The following is a 27,555-nucleotide window of genomic DNA, read 5'->3' on the forward strand; positions in this document are numbered from 1 at the left end:
AAGGATGATTCCTATACTTTGGAACAAGCTGGACAGGTGGCAGTGCCACTCATGAGATGGGGAAGAATGCCGGAAACCACCACCACCCCAAGAGGCAGGTACCCCACTGGCAAAGAAGGAAGCTGAGGTTCAGAGTGGCTACAAGTCACTGAAGGCAGCACAACTGGTCAGGAAGCAACAAAGTCTGACGCCAGGTCTGTCTGATGCCAAATACAGTAATAATGTAATAAATAATATGCTGCTATGAGTTAGTCACATCAGAGTACCTTAAATGCGGTTTAATCCTAACCACATTATTAAAGAGGTCTGTCTGATTCCAAAGTCAACTGCCACACACTCCCCTCTCAGCTGACAAAAGTGATAGTAAGGTGTTGAAAAATGGCAGTCTCATCCATTTAGCCTCAAAAAAAAGTGTGTGTGTGTGTGTGTGTGTGTGTGTCTGTGAAATAAAGGTCTTGGAGGTAGAAAAAAAATGAAACTGAACATTTTACAAATGTCCACAGCTACTGTTGTAATGACTGCACTATACTTCCATTTCCAAAGCCAGACCAATCTAATTGTCTGCCCTCCTGTTGACCCAGCCCTGAACAGGATATATATGGGGAGAGTTCTAAGTAGAATATTTCTTAGAGCAGGCGGGACAACTTCAAAAGCCCTGATGGAGCTCAACCATAGGGAGGAGCAGGGAATGTGGGGGACAAGAGAGGACACATACACTCTAAGAGGCAATACGGTCCCCTTGAAATCTGGACTATAATGTAAAAATGGAACAAATGCTAAGATTCTGCACTTTCTGAAGAAAACATGCCTAGGGGCTAAATTTAGTCCTTGCAAATAGTCTTAGATACTATTAAATTCTCAAACATTTATTTTGAGATTAAATTTCTCAAACATATTAGTGATAAGTGGCTAAGGAGAGGGCCTTAAGGAAGTTGAAGAAGATTATTAGAAGAATCCAGGAGGAGGCTATTAATTCTGTGCAGGAAACTGAAGTTAAAACTGCCCAGGTCAATCTACTTTATATATTTTGTATTTTCTGGGACTATGTGTTTTTCCGGAAGTAGAAATAGGTGCACCTTATATTTAGTTCTGTACATTTTAATCTGCCAAGTTCAAAATAATCTTATCAAAATAAATGAAGATGTTCCAGCAAGAGACACTGTTCATTTTTCTCCCTGCCATGAATGACATGTCATCAGACTATTTGTCTCTGCACTGAGCAGCTTAATAGCATTTGAAATCCTGCAATTCTATCAGTCACAGGAAGCTTTATCACGAACTTGGACAGAAGTCACTAACTTAGCTCTTCAGTTGCCATGAGGAAGAAGGAACCAAGAGATCGGACTAGCAGAATTGTCACGGATCTTCAGTGTTGAAACTCAAACTAAACCAACCCTAAAAGAGCTTCTGTCCAGTATTATAAATTATTAGAAATGCTGTTATAGTTTGTCACTAATCCTAAAGGTCAGGACTTATTTGAGAGTACTTTTGAAAGATCCTGTTCTCAAATCTTGAATGCTGTAGCTTTTGTTTTCCTAAGGCTGTAACTGTAAAATAGTTAAGACGATACTCACATAGTCAGACCAAGACAGTTCCAACTGTAACACCAAGGCTATGACCCGGACTATATCAAAATGAAAGCAAAACAAAACAGTAATATGAAAAATCTAGCTGGTTCTTCCTGGGAAGTACTTCAAGGAGAGCAATTTTACTATGTTCCATACAATGCTCCTGGGGTGGGGTGGGGTGGGGGATATCTTCAGTTAGAGTAAAGCATAATAACTTATGACAAATATCTACTCAGAGGGCTATAGACGATCACATAAATTAGCCCGGGGATGTAGGGTGATGGCATGTGACCTGAGTTTGGAGGTCTTTTAGGGTAAGGTGGATATTTTGGCTTGGGAGAATGGTATGTTTGAAGGCACCGAGCTCTGGATTAGTTTTAATCATCGGCAGAAGTACAGGATGTTCCATACAGCATGAGGCAGAGCGTGTGGGAAGTGGCTGGACACAGGGCAGTGCAAATGGACCAAAGTCAGTACACAAGGGGATCTAGATTTTGAGCTCTGCTGAGAGCTGCAGGAACCAATAATGATTTTAAGTCAAGAAAGGATAGGATCTGACTTTGTTTCAGAAAGGTCATAGGCAGAGATAAGAATAGACTGACGGAGGTGAGATTTAAGGCCGAAAAATCTTGAGTCTCTTCCCACAGTGTTGCCCAGCCCCTGCCCTCACAGACTGGGTCCACCTTGATGCTTCCCTCTTAGGAATTAAGACTTGAGACAACTCCATTCAACTGACTGTGGATGCTGAAACTCAGAGGGACATTTAAGGTTATGTGGCAGGGTACGGCCAAATATGAACGACAACAAAACACCAGCGGAAGATCTCAAAGAGAAAGAAGGAAGAGGGTGCATGCAGCCAGAGCAGCAAGGATAAGATACAATGCGGATACAGAGGCTGAGCAAGTGACTCTCCAGTTCCTGGTTTCAGCCCCTCACTAGGCCCAGCTCTATTTCCTGCCTTTAGTCTCTATGCCCTTACTACAAACCCCTTTATTTTCCTTCAGCAACATTTGAGTGGGATTCTGTCACTTGTAAACACAATGAATCCTGTCTGAAGCAGGGCCTGAACACAAACATATAATGAAAACAAAGACAGGGGCACCTGGGTGGCTCAGTTGGTTAAGTGTGTGCCTTCGGCTCGGGTCATGGTCACATGGACTGAGCCCCATGTCAGGCTCCCTGCTCAGTGGGGAGCCCGCTTCTCCCTCTGCCCTTCCTCCTGGCTTGTGCCCTCTTCCTCCCTCCCTCCTTCTCTGTCAAATAAATACATAAAATCTTTTTTTTTAAACAAAGAGAATAGAAAGGATGTAAAAGATATTAAGGAAGTAAAGTGAAAGGAAATTGCAATGGCCAGGTTTGGAAGTGTTGGCTCCCATACAGTCTTGGGCACCCACTGGCCATACTCTGCGCTGCAATGGGGATGACAGGAGGCCAGACAGGAGGCCAAACTGGAGGGAAATGGTAGGTATTCATTTTGTACACGAAGAGTAGGGAGCAGGATATACAAGTAGAAATGTCCAGCAGTTGGATAGAATTGTGTATCTCAGAGTTGTTCAGATCTGGAAATGTAGATGAGGTCATCTCTCATATGTGGATGGTCATCAAAACCACGAGAGTGGAGGAAATCTCTGGCAGAGCTGCAAGCCAAGGCCTGGGGAGCACTGACATTAAGGTGCAAAACAAGTAGGCAAAGTCATGAAGGAGACTCGAGATGAAATGCTGCGATGTGCCAAGAAGGGAAAAATTTTTAAGGGAACCATGCCCATGAGACGAGAGCCTAGATGCTTATCTTGCTGAGAGGATGACAAAAGTTGAGTGTGGAAAGGAGAACAGAAGCCCCTAACATCATCTGACTACCTTGTGTAAGACAGGCATTTTGGTGCCTCATTTCATTTCCAAAGCAACTTTTCAAGACGGGTGTCAGCGTATCTTCTTAAAGATGAGGGGGAGGGGCGCCTGGGTGGCTCAGTGGGTTAAGCCTCTGTCTTTGGCTCAGGTCATGATCTCAAGGTCCTGGGATTGAGTCCCACATTGGGCTCTCTGCTCAGCAGGGAGCCTGCTTCCTCCTCTCTCTCTCTCTGCCTGTGTCTCTGCCTACTTATGATCTCTGTCTGCCAAATAAATAAATAAAATATTTAAAAAAAAAGATGAAGGGGAAAGACCAACGTTCCCTAGGGATGGGCTAAAAGTCGTATTGTGTATCTCTAATCCCTGGCAGAGAGCCTTCCCTCCACTGATTTGTTTAAAGAACAAATAAAGAAGTGAACATTCCTACAATTTTAAAATAGTCTACATGGATCTAAACAGACTGATTCCTCTCAAATTCACGTATGACTTGGGGGACAAGGTTTTGCTTTATGGATACAGCAAGCCTATTTCCTAGGGCACAACCCTGAATTTCATGCTGCTGTTTCAACTCAGTCACAGCATCTCTATTTCTTCTATTTACCTTTCAGCAAAACATGAGTCAGAGAAAGGGTAGGCAAGGAACTCATGTTTTTATATTACCAAAGATGTCCTGGGGAAACCCAGAATCTTAGCTGCTGATAGTTTAATAAACCATGGAGATAAATCTCCATTAATTGCCAAAGAACCTTAAATTCACATCTGATTCAGAAAGGATACAAAAGGATATGACAATCCTTTGATGTAAACCACAAGTCATGCCACATGGGGTATACTTAACCACAGATTCTCCCACCTCCTATGGAGGCATTATTAGCTCTGATCATTCAAAGGTCATTGAGGTCTTTTCTCCCTGACTTAAGATAAAAGAACACATACAATACTGAAGTGGACAACACACAACTATGAGTTAGAAGAAAAACACTATTATGATTCCTTTCTGCATCCCAAAAATAGAGACATGCATGAAAGAAGGATATTATAACAATTCTGTTATCTACAGAGGATACCTCAAATCCTGGATTAATGGGTATGGGCCAAAGAGTATGCTTTGACTGTGGAATGTCTCTGCTTTCCACAAATTCCCTTGAATTCACAAAATGCAACACACAGTGAGCAGAAATGTAGCTAGCATGGACTCCATTCCTCCCAAAGGCCTGAACCATAAATACTGTTCTAAGCACTGTAAGAACTGTATATAGGAGGTATCTTCCTGATTTCCAGATCACTGAGACTCAGATGTTAAAGAAGCATGTACAGTCTACAGCAAGTGTGCTAGGTTTGGGTTCAAATTCAGATCTAATATCAAATGTTGTATTAACCCTTGGTATATCACATTTCTGGCCAGAAAACAACTCCATATATAGAAATTTTAAAAATATAACAAAAAGGGCACCTGGGTAGCTCAGTTGGTTAAGCGACTGCCTTCAGCTCAGGTCATGCATGATCTGGAGTCCCTGTATTGGGCTCCCTGTTCAGCAGGGAGTCTGCTTCTCTCTTTGGCCCTCCCCATTCTCATGCTCTCTTTCTCTCTCAAATAAATAAACAAAATCTTTAAAAATATATATATGACAAAAAATCATTTATATATGCTCTCTTCATGTTCCAGGTAAAACTAATCTGTTTTCTGTGTTCCTACAACATATAAATTTGGCTTTTATGCTGCATTGTAAGTATTTATGTCTAACTGCTCAGTAGAATACAGCCTTCTTAATGACATAAAGAATTACAATTTCCAAATATTTGAAGCTCTACCAACAATATCGTAAATGTTGGTTGAAGGAATAAATGAATACTTTGGCAGATGTAGTTTTAAGATTCTTCTGACAGAACAAAATTATTTGTGAATTATACTAAAAATATCTCTGAAAGATAATAATATCCAAGGAAATATATTCTCGTCGCTTCTTATGAAACTCTCATTTTATTACTTACTTTCTGTATATTAGTGACCTTTCTACGCTAAACATTAATTTGGTATAACCACGGAAAGATACTATAAAAATCCATTTTCCTACTGTGTAAACTTATTTTTACATGTATTTGAAGCTGTATTTACAGCAAGATTCTAAACAGATGCTCCTCATGCCCTGTCTCTTATGCTCTCGGCTCCTCTCTGAATTCCCCTGTAGTTATCATGGAAACTCACTGTAGAATCCGAGTTTCTCATTAAATTCCCAAGGGCCTTTACTTCAGTCCCAAGAGCTCTGGCCCCGGGAGAGAGGGGCTCAGGGAACCCCCAGAATGACTCATAGAAAGGGACTGGAGATGGTGAAGAAATACTTGTGGAACAATTCTGAAGCACATTCTGTACTATTCCTCTGCAGGACTGAGCTCTAGCTGCTGACTGAGATCAGCTGCTTACCAGCACAGCCTTGATGGTATCCCTGACCCTATCACACTTTCTCTGCTCTCTTACTCATGCTTCTTGGTTTCATCCACTATCCACCCTCGCCCCCAAAAACCTGCATCCAATTTTGTCTTGGGGCCTGTTTGGGGGAACTCAAACCAAGAGAGGTGTGCAACATATACACAGGAAAATGCGAAGCAAGTAGGAGCACTAGAAAGCCATTCAGTTTAGAGCTTCATCTGATGAGAATGCTTTAGTTCTACACGGTAAGATAGTGATCTGTCACTAAAAATGGCCTCAGACTCCAGAGGTCAGCCTTGCATCCTTTCCCTTGTGCAGGATGTGAGAGATTGGGGAAGTTCACTGGGCTTGAGCCTACCCTTACAACATTATGAAAGCCCTGGAAAGTTCTCTCATATCAGGTTACAGCTTTGCTACCCAATTTTGGGGCAAAGAAGTATTGTCAGCTATAACCAAGACTGTCCTTCTAAAAAAGATGTACTTTGGAAATAAAGATGCGGTCTTAACATAGAAGAAGCTAAGCATTGGACAATGACTGGCATGTGGTAAGCATTAACCAATCTTCCAAAAATTATGTCAACAAAATACATTTTTCTTTTTAGAATAAAACCGATCTCCTATAGTCTGATAACTTTTCATCCAAGAAAGGTTTAAAACACTTCAAACACAAATGTCTTAGCTTCCACTTTACTTGAAACTCCGTTTTTTTCTCATTCAAATGTATATTAAAGCTCACTTTCATCTACTTCACTTGATACATAATTTAGAATGAAGGCAAGTAACTGGCATGCCTAAAATCCCACCATGGAGACAGATCTTAAAACCAATTCTTTCTTGATTCCAGGGTCAATATTTTTCACAACACATTAAACTCATCTTTCAAAGGAGTCATCCAATGAACACAAATGACTACAAAAACACACATCCTGAAACATTCCAATGAGGTAAGCATGCTATCATTCAACAGCTTTTCTGGATTATGTTCAGAGTCCTACCGAGGAGGCAGAGGGAGGGAGAAGGCTCACTTTAGGGAGCAGATGCTTTGGTTCATTCATCCTGCCTGCTGAAGATTGCAGAGAGCAAACCCTCACTTCTGGTTCAGGTTTATAGCAAGAGAATGCATCAATCCTTATTGTTTTCTTCTTATTTCGTGTCACTTTTATTTTTCTCTACATTTACCACCATCTGGCCATGCCTGCTTGTTGTGTATGTTTCCTGACTGCCTGATAATTTTAACCTAGGAGAGCTTGCTGAGACTAAAATAGGAGAATGGAACACATTCAGAAATATTGCCCTTATGAAATTAAATTAATTAAATACGATTAATAAATATAAATGACTCACCCAACCATCAGGCATAAGGCAAAGGCCTTAACTGGGTACCAGATTAAGGAATCTGATGAGCTTTATGATTCTTAAGATGGATACCAATTATTAGCTCACCATCATTCTACATTTCTTTTTGTTTTAAATCCTTGGATGGTATTGAACTCAGATTTCTTATAATACACCCAAACAAGCTTTAAACAGTCAACTCTGGGCATTTCAGGTGTTCTACAACTAGAGTAGTTCATGTGACATGGAGTCATAAATCAGGGTTCCACTCTCAGTGCTAAAACTTATGAAATGACAGCAGACAAGTCACTCCACTTGCTAAGCCTTAGCTTCCTTTGCTAGAGAATAAACAGAAGAACTGCCAGGCCTAGTTGTGAGGATTTTAAAGAAGATCAAGAAAGATCATGTCCATAAAAATACTTTATAGAGTGTTACATATTTAAAGCAGTAAAAATGTTTGTTAACATAATTACACCATTAGAGAGGCTAATAATCTTGTCCCATTTTTTTCCTTTTCTGTTAATATCTAAGTGAGTTAATATATATTAGAGTAGTATATGGTATTTAATGTTCATTAAATGATAACCATTAACATTATTATTATAAGGACATATTTTCCAAAGGTCTTTATTATCTCTTGTGAGTAGGACAGAAGAGATCACCTGAAAATTAAGGCCATATAGTTATGGAAGTAAGAGGGTCTGCCCATCTAACATAAATGCCTACTTCCTCTTGCCATTTTCAATGACATGGATGGAACTAGAGTGTAGTATGCTAAGTGAAATGAGCCAGTCAGAGAAAGACAGCTATCCTGTGATCTCACTGAAATGAGGAATTTGAGAAACAAGACAGGATCATAGGGGAAGAGAGGGAAAAATGAAACAAGATGAAACCAGAGAGGGAGACAAACCATAAGAGACTCTTAATCTCAGGAAACAAACTGACGGTCGCTGGAGGAGAGGCGGGTGGAAGGAATGGGGTGGCTGGGTGGTGGGCACTGGGGAGGGTATGTACTATGGTGAGAAAAAAATAATTTAAAAAAAATTTTTTTTAAAAATTAAACACCTATTCTACCCCTACTTTAAGTTAATAGAAAAGGGAAGAGTAGGAAGAGATAAATCTGGGGACCCTAATTAATCTAAGAGAAGAACCAAAAGTAGAAGACTGACACAGAATATCCTAAGAAATTCATTCCTTCACAATCCTTTTTACTTGAAGTTTCAGAAGCTTTCATTTCTGAATTTCCTTCTCCTCTTTACCACTGACCTTCAAGTGAGCCATTTCACCACTTGGTCCTCTCAGGTAAAAATCTTATAACTTCCATCTGTCCAAGATGGAATGATACATGTTCATCAGAATGTTATCAAGATATAGCTTATTTTAAGTTCCTCAAAAGAAGCAAGATGCTCTCAGACCTCCACAGAAACAAGCATTTATCTTATTTTTCTTACTTTCTCTTCCCTCCCTCCCTCCTGCTCACATATAAACACATTTTGGCTGTGGTAATAATGATAATGGGGGAAGGGTTCAAAGTATTAGCAGTCATCAGATAAAATTTGTTAGATGGAAAATGTAAAGTTTTTGACTTTATGAGTAGAGTTTAGAATAGATCACAATAAGAATTTAAGAGAGTTTCCTTCACTTTATCATCAACCTCATTTATCATCCCTCTCTCTTTAATCACATAGGGAAATATTTTATTGGTCTAGGACATACAGTGCCATAATAACAACACTTTTATATCAGGAAAGCTAGTACTCCATTTGCTGTTTTTTTTCCTCCTGTGAAAAGAGAATAATCTATTCAGCATGTCTGAAATTATTAATTAATTAAAGTCATTAGAAAACTATTTCTTCTAAGAGTTAAATGTAGTATCTAAAGTAAGTTATACTTTTTAGAACTTAGAAGTCCTCTGTTCAGTAGGGAAGAGGATAAGGTATAGATTAGGATATAAATCTTAGTTATCAGACAAATAAAAATAAACATATACACACACAGTATTTTTTTTCATGGTAAAGGATGTGAAAATTAAATATTCCAAGAAGAAAGTGTATTTCCTTGACTGAGATAGGATACCAAATAGGTCAAGGAAATAGAAACAAAAAGCCTCTGAGGGAAAAGAGAGAAACCTAAACATGGTAAGATCATATAATGCAATTATAAGGCTGATTTACTTTCAATATTTTTTCATATGATTTTTCTATGAACTTTTCTTGGTGAGAAATAGAATTCAAAATACCTCATAATGCAGGTTCATACAAACTTTGGGGTGAAAGATGGGTTTTACAAAAGGATTTCAACTTCTACAGATTATTGGGTTTTGGCTATGAATACAGAAGAGTATTGTCTACTTTATTTCCCACCTAGCTGGGAAGAAGATGGAAAGAAAGAGTAGGAGTAAAGAGATACACGTAATGGAAAACCCATTAAAAACAGAACTCCGAATTAACAAAATGACATTTTAAAAAAGATTTTATGTATTTATTTGACACAGAGAGAAAGATCACAAGCAGGCAGAGACACAGGCAGAGAGAGAGAGGGGGAAGCAGGCTCCCTGCTGCAGGGCTCAATTCCAAAACCCTGAGACCAGGACCTGGACTGAAGGCAGAGGTTTAACCCACTGAACCACCCAAGCGCCCCTGAAATGACATTTTTAAAATAAGAAAAAAATGCAATTAATATTTCCTACCAAAACAATAAAGACTAAACTATTAGACTCTAATTAAGAGATTATTTTAAATTAGAAAATTTATGATAATTTACTGAATATTAAGAATGGAAAAAAAAATTACACGCCACACCAATTTTACAGACTGAGAGAGTAGAAGAAAATATGTTCTATACGAGTCCCAGATTAGTCATCCTCCATCCAGATGATGACAGCAGTGCAATCTGTTATAATGAAAGACTTACACTAAGTTTCATGGGCTTAAAATACAAAAGTCTGAAATTGTGTATTATGAATAACCACTAGTTATTTGTCATAGATATTGAATCACTTAAGTGTCTAACCCTCTAACCTCCAGACATTCAATGTCATATTAATTTCTTTAGGGAGTTGGTCAGCTGTTTTGCATCATGTAGAAGCAATCAAAATTGAGCCATCATTTACCTTAGTTTATTCTTCCTACTTTCCAGAATTAATACTCAATTGCAAGCAAAAGCCATATGACAACACTACCTATGTTATGTACGGTTTGTGATAACCAAAGCACATAATGACTATCATAAATCTTAAGAAATATCAGATACTTACTCCCATACCACTTGATCTCACTGTGAGAAGACTGAGTATTGGGAGAAATGAGCACCTTAAAATTTGGCAACCTTCATCAGCACAGTTTACACTAGATACCTATGAATGGACTATGACAGTGATTTCAACTAGGACACATTCACCTAAGCCACTACCCATCAATGATAGTTGGTTCTGTTTGTGATGTTTTATAGGAACACAAAAAAGTATAAGAAAAATTCATTTTGTCAAATTTAAATGCCTAAAAAAGGGCAGAACAAACAAACAAAAAGAGATTTTCAGAAACAGAGAACATATTTTAAATTGGGTTAATAAAATAGATATTCACATACGGTATTACTGCATTGCATTATTTGAAAACATGGTGTTAGCCTTATTATAATTCTGTTCTAACACCATACTTAGGATGGTGGACACAGAACAGTCATGGTATACCACAAACAGAAAGCAAACAAACATGATGGGTACTCTATTGACAGGCCTTTATAGAACTGATAAAGGTGATGAAAATGAAAGTATACTAGAGGGAAGGAAGAAAGGACAAAATATTAACAATGGAATCCAGGAAGTTATATTCTATCAAGGATTATGATTAAAATCAAATTCACAGGGGTGCCTGAGTGGCTCAGTCACTAAGTGTCTGAGTTGATTTCAGCTCAGGTCATCAACTCAGGGTTGTGAGACTAAGTCCTGCATTGGGCTCCACACTCAAAGAGTCTGCTGGAGATGCTGTCTCTCCCTTTACCCTGCCCCCTGCTGGCACATGCATACTCACATGCTCTCTCTCTCATAAATTAGATAAATGAATAAATAAATAAATAAATCTTTAAAGTGGTGTTTCTTAACGAATCTTGATTTAATCTAATGGGTCACTGGACCCTAATCACTTTTTTTTTTTAAGATTTATTTATTTATTTGACAGACAGAGACCACAAGCAGGCAGAGAGGCAGGCAGAGAGAGAGGAGGAAGCAGGCCTCCTGCTGAGCAGAGAGCCCGACGCGGGGCTCGATCCCAGGACCCTGGAATCATGACCTGAGCCGAAGGCAGAGGCTTTAACCCACTGAGCCACCCAGGTGCCCCCCTAATCACTATTTTTTATTTATTTATTTTTTTCATTTTATTTATTTATTTTTCTTTTTTTTTTCTTTTATTTTTATTTGTTTATTTACAGCATAACAGTGTTCATTGTTTTGGCATCACACCCAGTGCTCCATGCAGTACGTGCCCTCCCTATTACCCACCACCTTGTTCCTCAACCTCCCACCCCCCCCACCCCCCCCGCCACCCCTTCATAACCCTCTGGTTGTTTTTCAGAGTCCATAGTCTCTCATGGTTCATCTCCCCTTCCAGTTTCCCTCAACTCCCTCTCCTCTCCATCTCCCCATGTCCTCCATGTTATTTGTTATGCTCCACAAATAAGTGAGACCATATGATACTTGACTCTCTCTGCTTGACTTATTTCGCTCAGCATAATTTCTTCCAGTCCCGTCCATGTTGCTACAAAAGTTGGGTATTCGTCCTTTCTGATGGAGGCATAATACTCCATTGTGTATATGGACCACATCTTCCTTATCCATTCATCCGTTGAAGGGCATCTTGATTCTTTCCACAGTTTGGCGACCGTAGCCATTGCTGCAATAAACATTGGGGTACAAATGGCCCTTCTTTTCACTACATCTGTATCTTTGGGGTAAATACCCAGCAGTGCAATTGCAGGGTCATAGGGAAGCTCTATTTTTAATTTCTTCAAGAATCTCCACACTGTTCTCCAAAGTGGCTGCACTAACTTGCATTCCCACCAACAGTGTAAGAGGGTTCCCCTTTCTCCACATCCTCTCCAACACACGTTGTTTCCTGTCTTGCTAATTTTGGCCATTCTAACTGGTGTTAGGTGGTATCTCAATGTGGTTTTAATTTGAATCTCCCTGATGGCTAGTGATGATGAACATTTTTTCATGTGTCTGATAGCCATTTGTATGTCTTCGTTGGAGAAGTGTCTGTTCATATCTTCTGCCCATTTTTTGATATGATTATCTGTTTTGGGTGTGTTGAGTTTGAGAAGTTCTTTATAGATCCTGGATATCAACCTTTTGTCTGTACTGTCATTTGCAAATATCTTCTCCCATTCCGTGGGTTGCCTCTTTGTTTTGTTGACTGTTTCCTTTGCTGTGCAGAAGCTTTTGATCTTGATGAAGTCCCAAAAGTTCATTTTTGCTTTTGTTTCCTTGGCCTTTGGAGACATATCTTGAAAGAAGTTGCTGTGGCTGATATCGAAGAGGTTACTGCCTATGTTCTCCTCTAGGATTCTGATAGATTCCTGTCTCACGTTGAGGTCTTTTATCCATTTCGAGTTTATCTTTGTGTACGGTGTAAGAAAATGGTCGAGTTTCATTCTTCTACATATCGCTGTCCAGTTTTCCCAGCACCATTTATTGAAGAGACTGTCTTTTTTCCATTGAATATTTTTTCCTGTTTTGTCGAAGATTATTTGACCATAGAGTTGAGGGTCCATATCTGGGCTCTCCACTCTGTTCCACTGGTCTATGTGTCTGTTTTTATGCCAGTACCACGCTGTCTTGGTGATCACAGCTTTGTAGTAAAACTTGAAATTGGGTAACGTGATGCCGCCAGTTTTGTTTTTTTCAACATTTCCTTAGCAATTCGGGGTCTCTTCTGGCTCCATACAAATTTTAGGATTATTTGCTCCAGCTCTTTGAAAAATATCAGTGGAATTTTGATCGGAATGGCATTAAAAGTATAGATTGCTCTAGGCAGTATAGACATTTTAACAAGGTTTATTCTTCCAATCCAAGAGCATGGAACAGTCTTCCATCTTTTTGTGTCTTCTTCAATTTCTTTCATGAGTGTTCTGTAGTTCCTCGAGTATAGGTCCTTTACTTCTTTGGTTAGGTTTATGCCCAGGTATCTTATGGTTCTTGGTGCTATAGTAAATGGAATCGATTCTCTAATTTTTCTTTCTGTATTTTCATTGTTGGTGTATAAGAAAGCCACTGATTTCTGTACATTGACTTTGTATCCTGCCGCGTTACTGAATTGCTGTATGAGTTCTAGTAGTTTGGGGGTGGAGTCTTTGGGGTTTTCCATATAAAGAATCATGTCATCTGAGAAGAGAGAGAGTTTGACTTCTTCCTTGCCAATTTGGATACCTTTTATTTCTCTTTGTTGTCTGATTGCCGTTGCTAGAACTTCTAATACTATGTTGAACAAGAGTGGTGAGAGTGGGCATCCTTGTCGTGTTCCTGATCTCAACGGGAAGGCTGCAAGCTTTTTCCCATTGAGGATGATATTTGCTGTGGGTCTTTCATAGATAGATTTTATGAAGTTCAGGAATGTTCCCTCTATCCCTATACTTTGAAGCGTTTTCATCAGGAACGGATGCTGGATTTTGTCAAATGCTTTTTCTGCATCAATTGAGAGGACCATGTGGTTCTTCTCTCTTCTCTTATTGATGTGTTCTATCACACTGATTGATTTGCGAATGTTGAACCAACCTTGCAACCCAGGGATGAATCCCACCTGGTCATGGTGGATAATCTTTTTAATGTGCTGCTGGATCCTGTTTGCTAGGATCTTGTTGAGAATCTTTGCATCCATATTCATCAGTGATATTGGTCTGAAATTCTCCTTTTTGGTAGGGTCTTTGCCTGGTTTGGGGATCAGGGTAATGCTGGCTTCATAAAAAGAGTCTGGAAGTTTTCCTTCTGCTTCAATTTTTTGGAACAGCTTCAGGAGAATTGGTGTTATTTCTTCTTTGAAAGTTTGGTAGAATTCCCCAGGGAATCCGTCAGGTCCTGGGCTCTTGTTTTTTGGGAGGTTTTTGATCACTGCTTCAATCTCATTACTAGATATCAGTCTATTCAGGTTGTCAATTTCTTCCTGGTTCAATTTTGGGAGTTTGTAGCTTTCCAGGAATGCATCCATTTCATCTAGGTTGCTTAGCTTATTGGCATATAACTGTTGGTAATAATTTCTGATGATTGTTTCTATTTCCTTGGTGTTAGTTGTGATCTCTCCCTTTTCATTCATAATTTTATTAATTTGGGCTTCCTCTCTTTTCTTTTGGATTAGTGTGGCCAATGGTTTATCGATCTTATTCTTTCAAAAAACCAGCTTCTAGTTTCATTGATATGTTCTACTGTATCTCTCGTTTCTACCTCATTGATCTCTGCTCTAATCTTGATTATTTCCCTTTTTATGTGTGGAGTTGGTTTGATTTGTTGTTGATTCTCCAGTTCTTTAGGGTGTAGAGACAGCTGGTGTATTCTGGATTTTTCAATGTTTTTGAGGGAGGCTTGGATGGCTATGTATTTCCCCCTTAGAACCGCCTTTGCTGTATCCCATAGGTTTTGGACCGAGGTGTCTTCATTCTCATTGGTTTCCATGAATTGTTTAAGTTCGTCTTTGATCTCCTGGTTGATCCAAGCATTCTTAAGCAAGGTGGTCTTTAGCTTCCAGGTGTTTGAGTTCCTTCTGAACTTTTCCTTGTGATTGAGCTCCAGTTTCAAAGCATTGTGATCGGAGAATATGCAGGGAATAATGTCAGTCTTTTGGTATCGGTTGAGTCCTGCTTTGTGACCCAGTATGTGGTCTATTCTGGAGAAGGTTCCATGTGCACTTGAGAAGAATGAGTATTCTGTTGTTTTAGGGTGGAATGTTCTGTATACGTCGATGAGGTCCATCTGGTCCAATGTTTCATTCAATGCTCTTATTTCTTTATTAATTTTCTGCTTCGATGATCTGTCTATTTCTGAGAGAGGCGTATTAAGATCTCCTACTATTATTGTATTCATATCAATATGACTCTTTATCTTGATTAATAGTTTTCTTATGTAATTGGGTGCTCCCATATTGGGGGCATAGATATTCACAACTGTTAGATCGTCTTGTCGGATAGTCCCTTTAAGAATTATGTAGTGTCCTTCTGTATCTCTGACTACAGTCTTTAGTTTAAAATCTAATTTATCTGATATGAGAATCGCTACTCCGGCCTTCTTTTGAGGCCCATTGGCATGAAAGATGCTTCTCCATCCCTTCACTTTCAGTCTGTGTGTATCCTGTGACCACAAGCAGGCAGAGAGGCAGGCAGAGAGAGAGGAGGAAGCAGGCCTCCTGCTGAGCAGAGAGCCCGACGCGGGGCTCGATCCCAGGACCCTGGAATCATGACCTGAGCCGAAGGCAGAGGCTTTAACCCACTGAGCCACCCAGGTGCCCCCCTAATCACTATTTTTTTTTTTTCATTTTATTTTTTTCAGCGTAACAGTATTCATTGTTTTTGCACAACACCCAGTGCTCCATGCAAAATGTGCCCTCCCTATTACCCACCACCTGTTCCCCCAACCTCCCACACCTGACCCTTCAAAACCCTCAGGTTGTTTTTCAGAGTCCATAGTCTCTTATGGTTCGCCTCTAATCACTATTTTTTAATAATTATTTTAACCAGTTCACTTTTCTCAAATGCTTACCAATGATGTTATCATATCCCAAGTAAGTTCAAAGGGAAATATCAAGAGTCCTAAATACAAGTGCTTTACCAAGTAAAATTGAATTTTATATAATTTATATTTTTGATAAATAGTTTTAACCAATAGATAGTGGAGAGAAACTTCTAAAATTTAGCAGGTTTTCATCTAACAGCTAGTTTATCAGCAGAACTCATGACTTTCCACTAATGATCCATATTCTATTACTAGGAACTTAAAAGTCTGTTCTGTGGAAGACTGGAATAATCCTGCATAGCCCTTATCACAATTTGAAATTCCACATTAAACTGTGAGTTTATTTAATGAGTTTCTCCCACCAGCCTATATACGCTGTGAGGCTAAGAAGCATGTCTATTTTATTCACTTCTGTGTGTCTCGTATAAAATCGGCCGTCAAAAATGGGTTTAATGTTGTATGAATGAAACATGGTACAACCCTTACTGTTCTTCTTCTCCACCCCCAATCCCTATATAACTTTGGGGTTTAGTCTGACAACTAGAAAGCAGGAAACTTATGTGTCTTCCCCACTTCTCTGTTCCCACTGTCTCTGGTGGTAATAAACACTTTCTATTAATGTTCTTATCACATTGCATTGTAAGTGACTGCCCCATCCGTGTGCCCATTTACCTCTGACAATGCCAGGTGATTCCCTTGTTTCACTTTTTGACCATCAAGAAATAGCTTATGAAAATGATTCATTTGCTCAGAACATAAGGAAGTACTGGATGGCATACAAGAAAAATTTTATGAAATCAAGTAAAGGCAATAAAGTATAACAAAATAAATCATCTCCTTCTAAGTCACACATTGACAGGATTAAAAATTGTACAAGGAGGATCCTACACAATTAATAGAACAAATCACCAAAAGTCCTACTCTTTTTTTTCCCCATGTAAAATTATTCCTTCACAGTCTTTTCAGTAAAAAGCCAGAAAGAAATACATACATGATGGTGTTAATGCCTGAGAGCTGTTGGAACATTTGTAGACCACAACCCACAATTAAAGCTCGGCGAGTTGGGGGATAACTCAGCATTCTGCAGATCACAGGTCCAGCTTTTTTAAAAAAGAAAGAAAAAGAAGGACACATCTATTATTTTCAGCTCCCGCAGTAATTATTCCCATTAGGATCAATTTCCCCAAATCTCCGTGAAATCAACACGATTGGGCATTGTAAAATGGAACATATAAACGTTGACAGAAATCTGGGCACAATTTATTTTCTAAAACAGATTACTATATATTTGAGTTCAAACTGTAAAAGCAACAAGAAGCAATTCAAGTTAAAACAATTTATGGGTACTAGGAATACCTACATAATTGAAACCGTCAGAAATTATTCTTCCTTAAATCCCTACAAACTGCATTAACTACTCTTCTTTTTCCACTTCCTTGGAAATTAATTATTATTTAAAATCCATTCAATGGGAGACTACTTACAAAGTCACCAGCAAATTGCTTTAATCAACCCAAAGAATGGCATTCATTAAAACAATTAAATAAGGAAAAGAATTCATTCCAATTTATTTGACTTACGTAACAAAATTCACTCCAATCTAGTCAATTAAAGTTAAGGAATTTGGGCATGATATAAGACTTGGTTGTGGTTTATATTATTGATAAATGTTATCCGAAAAAGAAAATAAAAGAAAAAAATGTCTGTTTTATGGGGGGGGTGTATACACATACATACATATACACAGACACAGATACACACTACACATACACACACACATTATTTTCTAGATTTCGAACAGTTCCCTAAGTAGCATTCGATGATCATTTCAAAATATAAATGGGCTTTCAAAATGACACAGATGCCTTGGTCTCTACATTAGAACTCTAGATCAAGTCTGGAAAGCCGTAGATATGAAACACTGAGGCCTTCCTTAAGTAAAGTGCCCCTTAGGTACCCAGAAGTGCTTCAATTACACCTTCAGCTTAGCTTTAAGAGGCATTCTATGCAGCGTCCTTGATGGGGCCAGAGCTGACTCCCCTGGACCTAGGGCATTCCTGCTGTTAGAAGAGATGGCCTGGGATCACTGGGATGTTAACTGATTAATTAGAGGCATTCTTCCTGGAGGCTAAGTTTCATCAGTGAACCCTAAACCAAGTCGAGTTTAAAATCCAAGGACGTTTCACCATTTCAGGAACCTTTTGGAAATCTAATATTCTAGTTCACAAAATGGAATAAAATATGCTGTTGTCTCGGCAATAAAAGTTAACATGGGATGTCCAGCCAGGGTATTAGAACTGAACATTACAGGAATGACAATATTCACCTCTACATGGGTGTGGTTAAAATCATATGAAGACTTGATTTACTGCAAACGATTCTGTCCCACGATGGTAAGACAAGGACACGGACAGAGAAGCATTTATGGTCAATTAAAACTTAATGCAGTGACAACCCATTTAGAAAGCAGGGAGAGAGTACTGTAAATGTCAACTGTTTTAGATTCAAGTAAAGCAGTATTAAAACCCAGTACATCAGAAAGGCTGTCTGAAATACGCAGATTTTGAAAGCTTTACTGTGACAATATTGAAATATATCTGGATTAGTTGTCTCAAAGATGAGCAGGTTTGCCTGCAAATTCAGCTATCTGTGAGTGAGCCACAACATAAACATACACGTCATCATAAAAAGATCTACCAATTTCCAAAAATCAAAAAATCTAAATAAAGATTATCATTTATTTTGTGTACCATGGAAATTTTAAAACAACAGTGACAACAAAACAAAAATAAAACATCTTCTTCTTCAGCTTTCAGTAACCTCTACAGGTAAGAAATTGGCCTTCTCCAAAGAATCCATTATAGTCTGTGGGAAGCTGCATCTATTTTCACTATTAAACTGTTCCAAGATTTGATGGACAGACTATCTAATAATGATTTCAGAGGGCAGAAAAGTAAAGAGAAAATGAAGACAAATTAGATTAAAGTTTGACTTGCCAAAATACCAAGAGATATACTATTACATTAAACATCACATATATACTGCTAATTTTTTAAATACAGAGTTTTTAACTTTCTTTTGGTTTTGATCTCCTATTAAAAATAAACAATAGCAGTTCTGTTATTGGACTGGCTTTTTAAAAAAATATAGAGATAAATTTTGGTCACAGTAGTTGCACATCTGATTATGCATAAATAAAATGAAAGAATTTTCTTTCATTAAAATCATAAACTTAGCTTTATTAGACAGTAAAACTGACTTAACAAATGCAAACTATCATTAATTTTTATATCACAGAAGCTATGAGGCAGAAGAAAAATATCAGATATATTAATAGGTTGAATGCTCGTAAGTGAAAATTTAAAAGTCATGTTCTTGGGGCGCCTGGGTGGCTCAGTGGGTTAAGCCGCTGCCTTCGGCTCAGGTCATGATCTCAGGGTCCTGGGATCGAGTCCCACATCGGGCTCTCTGCTCAGAAGGGAGCCTGCTTCCCTCTCTCTCTCTCTCTGCCTGCCTCTCTGCCTACTTGTGATCTCTCTCTGTCAAATAAATAAATAAAATCTTTAAAAAAAAATAAAAAAAAAGTCATGCTCTACTTACTGTATTTCTTTTGATTTTTATAATTAAAAACATTTAGTGTATATAAACACTAGACACAATTTTTTAAAAAATATTTATGTCTTTGAGACACAAATTCCCACAAAATAAAACATAAAACATAAAACCTGTATACAACTAAAGTAGGTAAGAAACACAGGGCTCAAAATAAAAAAAACATGTACTAAAACAATGATGCAAGAACCAAAAATGAGTTCATCTTTTTTTTTCATTCTAAACACCTCATACTACATAACTTTCACAATGGTTGTCCAAGTGTGGCAGGTACTTTAGCGGTAAGGATGCAAAGGACAGTCATACAAGTTCAGCCATTCCTGTTAATAGCTGTCTGTGAGCCAAGCCTAGAGACTTTTCTCCAGGTACAATTAAAAAGGCACTAGAACACACTTTATATAAAATCCCAGCTCTTGATTTCCACTTCCAGCCAAGATCGAGTAATAGCTACCAGATTCATCTCCAACATGAAACCAACTATAAAGCCATGAAAAATGTAGGTGACAACAGTTCTCATGACAATGGATAACAGGCAACGGAGGATAGAGAAGCCGGAGATTCAGGAAACAAAAGAGGTGAACCCTACAACAACTGTCCAAGTTTAATGCCTCAAAAAAAAAGTTTCCAGGCTGCAATACAGGGAGGGGAAGCTAGGCAGACTCTGGTGGTCTCCTTGAATTGAAAAGATGCAGCTTGGGACTCAGGGACACTAAGCTGGTTGGCTAGAGTTGGGGAAGAGTGCTAGAGTGGAGAGAGAGAGGACGGAGAGATCTGCAGTCCCTCTTGGGTATTCCACTGAGTGGAATGTGTGAGGAAACTAGTCAAGGCAGGAGAAAGAGCCACAGAAAGAGATTAAAGCAATGAATTTCAGGATGTGTTTGTACCAACCAGAGGGAAAAACTTGGAGCATAAGGGGAAGTAATCAAAAGGGTTTTACCTCGGTAACAGTATAAATTTAGTCCTAGATTCAACACTACGTGGGTACATCTAAAACAGCTTAAAAATCAAGACCTCCATTGCTTCCAGGTAACTGAATAGCATCCCAGAACAAAATCCAGCAGTAAGACAAAATTTATAATGTCTAGCACACAATAAAAAATTATCAGGAACGCAAAAATGCAGGAAAGTACAACTCGTCACAGTAAAGGGATTAATTCATCCAGAGGACATAGCAATCCTAAATACCTACACACCTAATAAGAACTTCAAAATACATGAAACAAAAGTTGTTACTATGCAAGGGGAAATAGAAAAACCCATAATTATACTCAAATATTTCATCAGCTCCTTCTCCATAACTCATAGCATATGTAGGCTGACTATCAGCAAAGACAGAGAAGACTTCTCCAACAACACAATCAAGACTTGACCTGACATTTAAATACCACTCTACTGACCAAGAGCAGAGTAAAGAATTCTTTCCAACAGTAAATGAATGGTAAATGTCTTGGAATATTTACCAAGACAGATTATATTCTCAGCTCTAAAACCAGTCTCAATTAATTTAAAAGGATTTAAGTCACATAAAGAATGTTCTCCAACCATTATGAAATTAATATAGAAATCAACACCTGGAAGATAACTGGAAAACTCCCTCCAAAGGAAACTAAATACCATACTTATATGGGTCAAAGAAATAATGGGAAACTAGAAAGCATTTGAACTGATAAACATGAAAACACAGCGTACAAAAATTTGTGGAATTCAGCTAAAGCAAAACAGAGGAAAATTTATAGCAATGACCTTGGATTCCACTTTACAAAACCAGAAGAAGTGGGAGAAATGAAACTCAAAATAAACAACATAAAAGGAACAATAAAGAACAGAACGGAAATCCGTGATATAGATAAAAAAGACAGTTGGGGGGGGGGGGGGTCAATGAAACCAAAAGCCAGTTCTTTGAAAATATCAATAAACTTTGAGTCACACTGCAGTAGGCTGAGTAATGGCCCCTCAACAGATATGCACATGTACTAATCCTCGAAACTTGTTAATGTTACCTTACATGGCATAAAAGGACTTTGCAGATATAATTAAGTATTCTGACATGGAAAGATTATCCCGGATTATTGGTTTGGCCCTAAATGCAATCATATATATTCCTATGAGGAACGCAAAAGGAGATTCAGGATAGAAGAGAAGGCAACGTGACCATGAACGGCAAAGACTGGACCAGTGTAGCCATAAACTGAGAAATGCCAGTGCCCACAAAAAGCTGGGAAAAGCAAAAAACATACTGTCCCCTGAGGGCCTCTGGAGGGAGCATGACTCTGCCAACACCTTGACTTCAACCCAGTGAAAGGAATTTCAAACGTGTGGTCACGTTCTCAGAAGAATTCTCAGAAGAATAAACAGTTTTTGAAGCTACCAACTTTGTAGGATTTTTTACAGCAGCCATAGGAAACCAATACATAGACTGATCAGGAAAAACAAACAAACAAAAAAAAAGAAAGTTAGGAATATCATGAATAAAAAAAGTGAAACTGATATAGATTCTACAGATAATTTAAAAAATAATAAAGGATTATTATGAACAACTTTATGGCATTAAATTCAACATCTTAGATACAATAGGCAAATTCCCTAAAAGACAGAATCTTCCAAACCTAACTCAAAAAAATAGCCTGAACATACTATGCCTTATTAAAAATATTGAGTTTGTAGTTAAAAACTTTCTCCCAAGTCTCAGTGGCTTGACAGAGAGCAGAGCAGCAGTCACCTGTAGAGAGAGTTAGGAAGGGGGCACAACAGAAAGTTTTTGAGCAGTACAGATATATATGTTCACTATCTTGACTGGGGGTGAGGGTTTCACAGCATACAAAACTGTTAAAATGTACCAAACTCTAAACCTTAACTATGTGCATTTATTGTATGTAAACTGTGCTTCACTAGAGCTGCTAAAGCACACATACACACACCCCCTCTGCAAATAAAGGAACTCTAGATGTCAATAGGACTGACATGGTGAAATGGTTGGTCAGGAGAAAAATTCAAATATTCGAAGATCATAACCTTCACTTAAGGGAAGGGCACAAAGGAGTTACTAATTAGAAGCAACAACAGTATCTGATGAAGTTGGGCTGCTGAAGTCAGGGACAAGATTACCAAGTGAGGACAGGCAGGCATGCAGGGCCCTTGGAATCTCTGAGGTTTTCCTTGCGCTCATGCTTCCCTTTCTTTTTGTTTTATTTATGTATGGATTTTACCATATACTGAAGAAAACTTAAGAAGAAGTAGAACATATTATGACTAATGAATTACAAGATGCAAACTGTAGGCGGCTTCCCCACTGCTGGCAGTCTTCACAGACTAAATTCTTTGTTATAAGAAAAGATGCTCTGTGGAGAAAAGCAGGGCCCTCACTGTGAGCAGGATAATCACTGCTCAACTTCAAATATTACCCTCCCTGCTCCCCAGTTTGGGGCCAACAACTGGGCTACAATGAAGCTGAGCAAGGACCCAACAGCACAGTCCTCCAGCCTGTCCTGACCCCACTGGAGGACTCAGTTCTCATGCTCCACAGGCCTTCGGGAAGGAGAGGCATGTCAGCCACAGTGACACCAATAGGTGGATGAGGATGTTAAGGCATCTGCTCCAATCTCAATGGGTTTTCTAATATTTCAGTAGCTCTTCATGCGTTAGGAACCGATTTTCACCATCAGAAACGTCCTAAGTAGTCTAGAACCTTAGGTGTTAATGAGTAAAGGAAACACAGAGGAATCAGATGACTTTCCCAAGGTCACACACTAATAAGCGTGTAGTAGGACTCAAGCTACCCACTTATTCATGCCATAAAGACAAGACATTGCATAAGCAGACATAAGTGGATTCTTCTTTGCATAAAAAAATAAGAACTGTGAACAATATAACAAACCACAAAACATGCACTTTTAAGCTACAGTAATAAACATACCCTGTGCTCATGACTCTAATCCCTCAGACTCCTCTTTGTCTCTCTTTTTAGGGCCTCACTTGCCACAGTCCCTAATTCCAGAGTTCCTGGTTTGAGAACATTCATTTCACTCTACTCTAAAAGTGCACCATACCCATCTCCAGGGAGCTGAGTATCGTTTACAAATCATTAGGAAAATGGACCACAATTATTTCATGACAAATTCAGTGTGTCTGTGGAACAGGTCTTTCCTACTGCTAGGGGAGCCTTTCATTCATCTCCAGCTGGCTCCTAATTACAGTCTCATGACACCCATTTCAAACAGTCCTCTTCCTTGGACTTCCACCGTTCCCTCCTGCCTGTCCGACCAAGTCTTCTCTAGCCCACGTATCATGCCTGAGACTCCTACTGGGAGCCTTCTCTGCGAGAACAGAAACTCCAGGAGGCCCTAACTGGGAGGAGCTCCTGATATTGGGAGTCATGTACAGAAATAAAATAAGCTACCACATGGCAGTTCAAGCGCTCTAACAGAGGTACACATACACTATGGGATTCAGGCCTAGGGAGCACGCAGAAAAGGCGTGCCTGCTCAGGTACACAGTAAACAGAAGTCATCTTTCCTCACTTCAAAGATGCTCTTGACCCTGCGTTACCTGATTTTTTGCAGTTAATCAGGATCAGAAATGTGGCCCTTGGCTTTCCACTGCCTCTTCCTCCTTTCCATACCCAGCGAGTCACTGAATTGTAATGAAAATTAACGTACGTATGCCTGTCTTCTTTCCACAAAACATCAGAAACTTATTCCTGCATCTGCAACCTCTGTGGCTCCCCAGCTCTCTGCTGCCCCACTGGACCCCCAGCCAGCTGGTGAGCGAGACTGCACGGGGCCGCGCAGACCAGGGCTGAAACTCCAGCTCCCTCTTGGCGCCTGGGAGGTTTTCCAGAGCATCCAGCCCAGGAGCCTGTATCTTCTCTCCGGCTAGGTGGGTGCAGTAGCAGCACTTGCCATTAGGAGGATCAGAGGGAACAAACTTCCTGACATACAGCAGGTGTGATGGTTCCTCTGATGTGTCGAACTGCCTGGCTCACAGGGTCACCAGATATTTAGTAAACGTCATTTCTGGGTGTGTCTAGGAGGGTGTTACTGAGTAAGAGGAACACCTGAATCGGCAGACGGAGTAAAGCAGACTGCCCTCCCCGATGCAGGAGGGCGTCATCCATCCACTGGGGGTCTGAACAGAACAAAAGGAGGACGGAGAGTTTGCTGTCTCAGCCCACCTGCTTGACTTGAGACACTGGTCTTCCCTGCCCTCAGGTGGGACGTCCACCATCACTCTGCTGGCTGTGCAGCTTGCAGAGGGCAGACTATGCTATCTTCTCGGTGCCCACAACCATGTGAGCCCATTCCTCATAATAAACTGATCTCCCTCCCTCCCTCCCTCCCACTCTTACACACACACACACACCCCTCTCCTACTAGCCGCTTTGTGGAGACCCCCAGGACAAGTACATCCTACATTCAGTGACAAAGCCTCGTTATATGGTCTCCTCCCGACCAATCCAGCCTCCCCACACTGCTGCCACCCTGCCTGCTAAAGCAGCCACCAGTCACTTAGTTCACTTACCTGTTCAAACCCTTCTGGAATTGGCCCACCAGGGCCTGTAGAATGAAGGGCACACACCTGCCCCAGCCTATCTTTCTAGATTTCTCTCACAATTCTTCTCCTCTAATATGTGATGCTTTGCAATCTTTGGGTAATCTGTTTTTACACAAAAAAAACTTCATATTTTTACGTCTCTGTCTCTTACAATGTTCCTGTTCTATGAGGTCACCCCTGTTCCCAAAAGAGGATATTCTGTCATCTGAATCATGCTGTCAGTTTTATACCTCCCTTATGCTCTCACTGCTGGCTAATTTGTTTTGCAGGTGAGGTGGCTGATGTCTCTTCCATACTGAATTACATGGGGTGAATGGCGCAGGTTTCATCTGCTTTATCATTTCCTTCCCATTGTACGTAGCCTAGGGTCATGCCAATAAAAGAAATTCAATAAATATTTGTTTAATGAATATGAGGGAAAAGGAGGGCAGGAAGGAGAAAGGAACACTAGAGCACATGAGGGTTACTGGGAGCTCAAGAATAAAGCAATCTGAATACACTGCAAGTTGCTAAACAATGTTGTGATTAATTATAAACGACCACTCAGATCCTGAGTGTATCTCTGCTGTTTTCCTCTTCAATATGCGGCAGATGATGTTTGTGATTACAAGCTGGTGCTTGGCACGTGTTCTGTTTGGAAGAATGGAGTGCCGCTACTGATAAATTCAGCCCCATGTGGCTCAATCATTCCTTCACAGTCTGGCATTATGCCAATACATTCTGAAATCCTTCTAAGACAATCAATGTGCCAAGATGTTGTGCTGGGCTGTTTGTCTGTAGATGCGTGCCTGTGAGCTGATCATGGTACATTTAGGCCCATATGCAATGGCTGTGTTAATCCAGTCATTATTATTCTAGGTTGCTAAAGCAAAGCTTTTTTCTACTTATAAGGGGAGACGCTGAGGGTTTTATGTTGCTAAAATGCTTGGGTGGTTTTTTTTTTCCTCAAAAACCTTGTTTTGTTATTATCTTAATTCTAAAATATTTCTTTCACTAGAGGTATCTACATAAATAATGGCAATCCTAAATCTAGCCCAGCAATTCTCAAAAGAAATCTCTGAACTTTCTGACAGCTATGGGAGTATGGTGTGATGCTGAGGAAAAAACAAAACAGGAAAAATTACTACTTTAGACAATCTTTCTTGAGCAAAGGGAGATATCTTTTTTTAAAGTAAATGGACAGTCTTCTTGAACAACTACATTCTTAAGAGTATTAGGTCTTTGGACAAAGCAATTTTTAAGTGGAAGAATATAAAACTCAATCTAATGGTCTTCTGCAGTATTCTCATAACAAGTTATTATACTTAGTGATACAAAAAGTCTCTCACCTACCCAGTTTATCAGTAGATATTCCCCAGTAAGATACAAGACTATGTATGACTTGCATATGCTAAAGGCTATTACAATCACAAGCAATGCTGAATAGTGCAGAGACTGAGTCTCCATCTTAGGGAATCAAATCAGCTAGATCTGAATCTAGCTCAGCTACGTAGAAGCTGTGCGAACCTGGGCAGATTCTTTACCCTCTCTGGGCTTCATATGCCTCCTATGTGAGCACATGTATTTCTTGGGTATACTGTGATGACTTAAGGTGGTAATGCATGTGAAGTATTGCAATAAAACTCAAATAATGAAGCTATGATTTCATCCATCAGCTCTTAGGTAGAATTTCTCCACAGATGAACTAGAAAGTTTTAAGTTGAAAGCTGTCAATAAATCACATGGGCTTTCTCCTTCTAGCTAAACAGTCTTTAGCTTCAAGATTCCACAAAATAATTCAAAGAGTTCCATTAACATAAAAAATAACTGATTCTATACTTGTAATTTCTATTTCTTTTATAATTAACATTCCTACACAGATTACTAATAAAACACTAGGTAACAGATCAGTAATACCTACGCCACAGGCACCTGTGATAAATGGCAGTTCTATCAAATGTAATGATATAGGCTATTGAACTATTCATACAACCACAGTTAAATCAGAATTATCCCATTCTCTGCCTTTATTTTATTTATTTATTTGACACAGAGAGAGAGCACAAGCGGGGGGGGGGGGGGGGTTGGGCAGCAGAGGGAGAAGGAGAAACAGGCTCCCTGTTTAGCAGGAAGCCTGAAGCAATGTGGAGATCGATCCCAGAGATCGATCACCGGGACCCGGTGATCAGGATCTAAGTCAGAGGCAGACGCTTAACAGACTGAGCCACCCAGGAGACTTTCTGCCTTCATTTTAGACCATGTGTAGACTCCCAAGAATTTAAATATTCCTATATCTCTATCATATAAGAACATTTTAAGATATGTGAACTATAATTTTTGGTTTAAAAAGTGTGTATTCATATAGATATTTAAATTTTACATGACTATTTGAATAACATTCTATTGGCATGTTCCTTTATTAGATTCAGGCATTTAATACATAGGTACCATGGAAAATGAAGATGAAAAATCTAACCTGGATTCATATTTTCTACTGTTCGGTCTTTTTATGTTTGGTTTTA

At 39.3% G+C, this 27,555-nt stretch overlaps 1 protein-coding gene across 1 annotated transcript in view; it reads right to left on the minus strand.

Annotated features, from left to right (window-relative positions):
* SLC2A13 (solute carrier family 2 member 13) overlaps nt 1–27,555 on the minus strand; it is a 392,202-nt gene that overhangs the window by 202,144 nt on the left and 162,503 nt on the right. Inside the window, exon 4 of the mRNA XM_046013090.1 lies at nt 16,884–16,992. Coding sequence (XP_045869046.1) covers nt 16,884–16,992 — 109 coding nt within the window. The remainder of the gene's footprint in view (nt 1–16,883; nt 16,993–27,555) is intronic.

The sequence above is a fragment of the Meles meles genome, chromosome 7 (genome assembly GCF_922984935.1).
Source record: "Meles meles chromosome 7, mMelMel3.1 paternal haplotype, whole genome shotgun sequence".
NCBI lineage: Eukaryota > Metazoa > Chordata > Mammalia > Carnivora > Mustelidae > Meles > Meles meles.